The following is a 7,598-nucleotide window of genomic DNA, read 5'->3' on the forward strand; positions in this document are numbered from 1 at the left end:
AATTATAATAGCCACACACACACACACACACATATATATACATATATATGTGTGTGTGTGTGTGTGTGTGTATGTGTGTATATATATATATATATATATAAATATATTTTTATTGATTTCAGAGGTGAAGGGAGAAAGAAAGAAAGAAACATTAATGATGCCTCACATTGGGGATGGAGCCTGCAACCTGGGCATGTGCCCTGACCGGGAATCAAACCATGACCTCCTGGTTCATAGGCCAGGAGGTAGCCATATATTAAGTGTTCCATACCTATATATAAATAGTGACTATTCTATCAGACACAAATGTAGCCCATTTTCCATCTTTGCAGAAAGTTTTATTACATAGCAATGCTCTAAAATATGTCAATAGGTTACCAAGTTTTCATTTTTATATGAAAGGTGTAGACTTCAAATGCAATCATTTCAAATCTTTGCCCAAATTAATTTAATAACATAACTATACAAATACTCATTTGGAAAAGTAACCCACCTCCAAATGTCTATTTGCCCTTGTGACATTGACCTTGTTGTTTCTGACTCCATGTAAAAGTTTTTCTTAATTGGAGGTAAATCTGAGACAAAGGTGAAAATTCAAACTTTGATAAGTAATGACAATTTACATTTCATTGACACTTAAAGTAACACAAATCAACCAAAATACGTATCAAGTTCATCCATACAGTTTTAGACAATTGTTCCACACTTTGTCAGCCAGGCTTATGCCAGAATTTTAGTTTGTCTTTTAATTACATTTTTCACACAAGAAAGAGGTCTTTAATTATAAAATTAAATATAAAAGAAACCATGCTTTGCAAGACACAATGATCACAGTTGATGAATCTTCTCTGAAATATAGTAAACTGATTTTATCTTTTCTTTGAAGGTCTTTCCTATTACTATTTAGAAATAAAATATTTGTCCTTATTCTACCTTCAGAAGCTACTCATCTTTAAGTGCCTTTGTATCTCCTCCAAACTTAAAAATCCTTTTTCTGGTCACCCATCCCAAATCCCCCCAACTCATATATTGTTGAGGTGGCACTGGAAACTTAATATGCAGAAAGGTTGACTGCCATTGTGGAATTAATCATCGTTAATATTTGTCACATTTAGTGCATTAGCTTTTTAATTTTAAATAAATATATTGCTGCCTCATTCTGATAGACAAATTTAGTGCTCAAATTTACTCTGAAATTTGGTTATGGAACATTTCACTCCATATATAATTCCAAGTAAGAATTTCATTTAAAATTAAACAAATTTAAAAAACTCATATCTTATCAAGAACTGTACGCTTATTAAATGTTGTTCCCTTGTTATTTTGTCCTCGTCAGTCAGGATACTCCAAGATCAACTTTTGCTCAATCACAGCAACAATGTTAACAACTCATGGTCAGCATGTCTATTCCCTTCATTTCCCCTTGGGCCTGATTTTCTATTTTATTAAACTTTTGCAATAAGTTACCTCAAATAAGACAAAGAGTGGGTAAGTTTAATATTTTAATTTCCTACTTATAGCATAAATCACAACACAGACAACATAGAAAGTATCATGTCCTAGGAAATAATTGCAGCATTGCAAATTTGACTATCATTTTTCATACAGACCTTATTACTAAAAGTGACACATTTTACAGAGGATAAAAACCTCAATTAAGAGAAACATCAACACCACACATAATTGTTAGAATACAACACTTACATCAACCCATGAACCAGGAGGTCACAGTTCAATTCCTGCCTGGACAAGACACATGCCCGGGTTGTAGGCTTGATCCCCAGTAGGGGGCATGCAGGAGGCAGCTGATTGATGATTCTCATCGTTGATTTTTCTATCTCTCTCTCCCTCTCCCTGCCTCTTGGACATCAATAAAAACATATTTAAAAAAAAAAATACAGCACCAACCTGCTCACTTTTTTTCCTCCCATTTCAAAGCATCTTCTCGAATTTGGTCCCAATCAAGTAGTGGCTGATCTTCTGTAACAACACTGTCATCTGTCCTTACATCTCTTCGAAAAGAAGGTTGGAATGCAACAATATCTGTTAAAATATTTTTACCGAATTAGTTTCAAAACAAATCCTACCAGTACAAAATCCTCAAAACCATTTTACTATTTTGTGTTTTAATAACCTGACAATAATGCTTGCAATATAAAAATTTAGGATTTTAATGCTATAGTACCATGACAATTCTGGTCATGGCTTTTGTCATCAGTTATCTACTTCAGATTTATGAAAGGTAACTTATTGGAGAAGTTAAATAGCATGAGAGCCTAGTGTCTACTAATAAATCACACATATCACTTAATTTTTATTATAATCCTGTGAGCTGAGTTTACTCCAGGTTAACAGATGAAGAAATGGAGTCTTAGCCCTGGCCAGTGTAGCTCAGTTGGCTGAGTGTTGTCCCGTGCACTGAAAGGTGGCTGGTTCTCAATTCCTGGTCAGAGCATATGTCCATGTTGCTGTTTCTCTAGCCCAATCAGATCTGAGATTTTTAAAATACCAAATTTATTAGGCAGTTTTCAAAGTCAGTCATGTTCCAGGGAAGAGACCATAGAGACAGGAGGCCAGGACTAATCTTGCTCTATCATTAACAGAAGTATGTTTAAAAGGCTAGTTTGTGTTTTTTCCAATCATCTGTAGCTAAAAGTAAAACGGCTAGGCTTCACCAAGGAGGTTATGTGTTTTCATTTGAGGAAAATGTATCCTGGAATGCCACAGAAAAAAAAATTCTATAACAGACTAGATGTAATGATGGCAACCTAAAGCTTTATTATCAGGAAAAGCATCAGCTATAACGGCTTATAATACTGAATGAAATTTTAAAAAAATTTTACAGGGCTTTAGTGGGCAAAAATCACTTACCAACTCTGGGTTGTGAATTGTAATTTTGTTGTTTTTTAACAAGATTATCTATCACTGCTTTTGCTTTTGTCTGCATTGCCTTGCTACCAAAAATTTTGATTTGTGCTTCAGGGCACCCTTTTGTTACCTAGATTCAAGGGGAAAAATTGGTAAGATTGAAGTCCCCTTGCCACTCACCCCTCCAACAATCACTCAAATAATATAAAAGTGTAAGTAAGTATAGTACTGCTATCAGTGTCTGAGATATTATGAAAGACTTTTATGCAGAAAAGGTCATAAACACACATAATTTGCATTTTAGAAAGATTGCTCTGGCCACAGTGGAGAATGGTTAGAGGAGGACCACTGGAAGCAGGATGCTTCATTTAGGGAAGAATGCCCCAAATGATGGGATTTTTCCTTGAGAAATACAGGAAATAGAAAGGACTTAACAATGATGGGCTGGTTGTAGATTAATGAGAAGTTAGTAATCTGAGGTTCCTGGCTTGGGAACTTGGTGAGTGATGTGGCTGCCTACTGAGACTGGGAAACAGGAACAGCTCAAGGTTTGAGGAATGGGGGTCAGGAAGGGCATATCAGATAGTCCCCAGAGATCTCATTCTTCAGTGAAGCTTATCTCTAAAGATTTTTACCTCCACCCTGGCCGGTATGGCTCGCTTGGGCATCATCCCATGCACCAAAACGTTGCGGGTTTGATTCCTGGTCAGGGCACATGCCTGGGTTTCAGGCTCCATCCCTGGTAGAGGGCGTGCAGGAAGCAGCCAATTGACGTTTTACTCACATCAATATTTTGCTCACATAGATGTTTCTCTCTGTCTCCCCCTCCCCGTCTAAAAATCAAAAAAGATTTTATTTTTTTAAAAAGATGTTTACCTCCATGAGTCAAAAAACTGAGACCTGGAATGGCCCATAGCTTAGGTGAGTTCTTGAAAAGAATGGTAGTATAAAGAGCTTTGGCAGCTTATCTAAGTTACCACCGTATGTTAATAACTGAGCAGAAACGAGAGTTATGAATGAACTATGCATTTCGGGATTTAAGAACACAGATCACATACCTGTATTTTAGTGTTTGTTGCACTTTGGATGTCTTTTATTTTTGACCCACCACGACCTGTTTTTAAAAAATAAAGGAAAATAATTTTTTTTAGCCAAGTTGAAATCAGTAAGAGGGATATACCTACTTTCCTCAAAGAACCTTCTCTAGTTCTTTCCCAGATCATTCAAACAAAGGCTCCTGGGGTCCAATAATCATTTTCAGTTTGGAAAAAGGAAAGCAAGCATTTTCTATTCCAAATTTTGGTGAGTGGAAAAGGCTCATTTTCTAGACGTAGATACTAAGGATTCATTAGCAGTCCCAACAAACTAATTAGATCCAAGGATGTGGAGAAATTAGAACCCTTACACACACCAACTTAACAAAAAAATCCAATTAAAAAATGGTGAAAGGTCTTGAATAGACATTTCTCTAAAGAAGACATACAAATGTCCAACAGGCATATGTGATAAGATGCTGAAATCATTAGGGAAATGTAAATTGAAAATCACAATGAGAAATTACCTTATAAGTGTTACAAGAGCCATCATCAAAAAGATAAGAGGTTAAAAAAAAAAAAGATAAGTGTTCCGGAGGATGCTGTGAAAAGGGAACCCTTGTGCACTGTTGATGTGAATGTAAATTGGTGGAGCCACAATAGAAAACAATACAGAGGTTCCTAAAAAATAAAAAATGGAATTATAGTATAATCCAGCAATCCTACTTCTGGGTATTTATGCAAAAGAACTGAAATCAGGATCTCAAAGTGATATCTGCACTCCCATGCTCATTTCGGCATTATTCACAACAGCTAAGAGGTGGAAACAATGTCAATGTCTGTCAATAAATGACTAGATGAAGAAAACATGGCATGTACACACAATGGAAGTTTTCAGCCTGAGGGGAGAAAAAAAGAAATCCTGGATTTGTGACAACAGGGATGGACCTTGAGGACATTATGCTAAGTGAAATAAACCAATGATGAAAAAAAAAATAGTGCATGACTCTACTTCTATGAAGGATCTAATGAAAGCAAAGTAAAATGGTGGTTGCCAGGGATTCAGGATAGGGAAAATGGAGAGAGATTTGATGGGTTGGTTCAGCCATGCAAAATGAGAACATTCTAGAGGTCTACTACACAAAATTGTTCTTACAGTTATCATTTTGTACTGTACACTTAAAATTGTTATGTGTAAAGTTGTATTTTGAAAAATTAGAGCCAGAATCAACATCAATTGTTCTTATAGTTGACAATTTTGACCTGTACACTTAAAATTGTTGTGTGTGTTATGTTGTAAATCAGTGAGCTAAACAGAGGATGCCTTAATTAATCAGTAAGCCAAATTTTAGAGTCTTTTATTACACCAGCGGGCTTAGAGGAATATTGTTTCCAGAGTCTAAGCAAGCACATGGAGGAAGCTTTTCCCTTTTATACTCTTCCCAGCCCTTTGTCTCCCAAATATGGATTACACTTCCGGACCTTTTGCAGGCCTGGCTTGTAACCTGAGCTTGTAACTTGAGCATAGTACATTTCAGATAACTGGAGTATGGGAGTAACCAGGGACCCAGCGGAGGTGTTCGAAAGGTCAGACAGCTGAACCCACCCTCCCTATTATTCAAGTAAGCAAGCGTGTTTTACAAAAGCCAAGAAGAGCCGGGTTAAAATTTCAAACAGCAGTTTTTACAAAATGGAGGAAACATGAACAAGATGGCCTATGCTTCATGTGTAAATTAAAGTTATAATTTATTTTTATTTATTTATTTATTTATAAATATATTTTTATAGCCGGGTTAAAATTTCAAACAGTTTTTACAAAATGGAGGAAACATGAACAAGATGGCCTATGCTTCATGTGTAAATTAAAGTTATAATTTATTTTTATTTATTTATTTATTTATAAATATATTTTTATTGATTTCAGAGAAGAAGGGAGGATAGATAGAAACATTGATGATGAGAGAGAATCATTGATTGGCTGCCTCCTGCCCACTGGGGATCGAGCCCGCAACCCAGGCATGTGCCCTTGACCGGAATCAAACCTGGGACCCTTCAGTCCACAGGCTGACGCTCTATCCACTGCGGCAAACCAGGTAGGGCTATTTATTTATTTATTTATTTGTTATTATTTAAAGCATTACATGTCTTTTCCCCCAATTGAACCCCTCCCCGCCACTCCCCCCCCATGTTGTATTTTTTTTTAAAAAAAACTGGATCTAGAACCAACATCAAGTCGGTGCTCTCGAGCACAGTGCTTGCATTTCACAGGTGCTCAATAAGTGTTGAGAGCTTAAGTGATTTTTACTGTAAACCTAGTAGTGGCTTTCATTTGTGGAGCATCATTCTTCAGATCTTTGAGCCTGAGCCACAATGAGAGGTCAATTAATCTCTGGCTGGTCAAGCAACTAGTCTTATATTGCTCTATTTAATAGCAGCCTACAAAATCTGTTTGTTTTTTTTTCCAAAAGAGGTTAAAAAAGGGGTAAAACAAAATGTTGGCTCTCATACTTACTGGTCAATTGTTGGAACTCATCTTCAGACTTGATGGCAATAAATGGAGCAAATCTAAATTCCAATAATTTCTAAATGCTTTTCGAAAAAGAATTTGTAAGACTCTAGATATACTAAGAAAAAAAGATGCCGTTTTCAGCAGATAAATCATATTTAAGTTAAACTATGTGCAAGATATGGCTAATGATCTGAGCTGCCCTACATCTTCCACCTCCTTATTTGTGGTTAATGGCTCCATGTGATGCTCAGATTGATTTCAGCACTGCTGTATTGTTCATTTTGGGGTAAGCTGTCAAAGGCCTGATCTTTCATTCCAAAGCTTTCTGGAAGTCTTCTAAAAGTTCGTACCTTGGTTGTGGGCACTTCCCCAGTAGGGAGTGTGCAGGAGGCAGCTGATCAAAGTTTCTCTCGCATCGATGTTTCTAACTCTCTATCTCTCTCCCTTCCTCTCCGTAAAAAAATCAATAAAATATATTAAAAAATAAATAAATAAAAGTTTGCACTCCCATCGGCCCTCAGACTGAAGGGTCCCAGGTTCTATTCTGGTCAAGGGCTAGATCCCCAGTAGGGGGCAGCCGATCAATGACTCTCTTTCATCGTTGATGTCTCTATCTCTCCCTCTCCCTTTCTCTCTGAAATCAATAAAAACATATTAAATAAATAAATTTTTAAAAAAATAATAAATAAAAACTAAAAGTTTGCTCTCCCTAAACAATGTCTTTGTAAACTTCAAAAGGTGTGCTAAATGATTTATCATTCTAGTCCCAGAAGATAATAGAAATATCACCAGGGATGCTCTTGCCCAGGCCCCGCCCCTGCCCAGGCCCCGCCCCTGGCCGCAACCATTCTCCTCTTCCGGCCCTGCCCCCGCACACCCATCCTCCCGCTCTCACCGATCACCACGCCGACCCAGTCGTTCTTCAGTCCAAAGCAGAGCGGTGGTTCCTGGGGGACATCAGCCACAGGCTGCTGAGGGCTGGAGGGCTCCCTCCAGTCGCCGCCTCTGCCGCCTCTACGGCCTCCTCGACCTCTTCGATGCGGCTCCTCCGTGGGCCTCCATTCCGGAGTCTGGGGCACTGCCGAGCTTCGCTGAGAAGCAACGACCCGGGAGGAGGCGTTGGCGCCGGCTTCCTGCCTAGACATGGTGCCGCGAAGGAACCCTGAGCCGCCGACGTCGCTCCGGTC

At 38.0% G+C, this 7,598-nt stretch overlaps 1 protein-coding gene across 1 annotated transcript in view; it reads right to left on the minus strand.

Moving 5' to 3' along the window:
- DDX43 (DEAD (Asp-Glu-Ala-Asp) box polypeptide 43) overlaps positions 1 to 7,556 on the minus strand; it is a 21,526-nt gene extending 13,970 nt beyond the window's left edge. Inside the window, 5 exon segments of the mRNA XM_005870984.2 lie at positions 494 to 575; positions 1,909 to 2,043; positions 2,872 to 2,998; positions 3,927 to 3,982; positions 7,307 to 7,556. Of these exon segments, the coding sequence (XP_005871046.1) occupies positions 494 to 575; positions 1,909 to 2,043; positions 2,872 to 2,998; positions 3,927 to 3,982; positions 7,307 to 7,556 (650 nt within the window).
- Between the last annotated feature and the right edge of the window lie 42 nt (positions 7,557 to 7,598).

This window comes from Myotis brandtii, unplaced genomic scaffold (genome assembly GCF_000412655.1).
Source record: "Myotis brandtii unplaced genomic scaffold, ASM41265v1 scaffold3267, whole genome shotgun sequence".
Classification (NCBI taxonomy): Eukaryota; Metazoa; Chordata; class Mammalia; order Chiroptera; family Vespertilionidae; genus Myotis; species Myotis brandtii.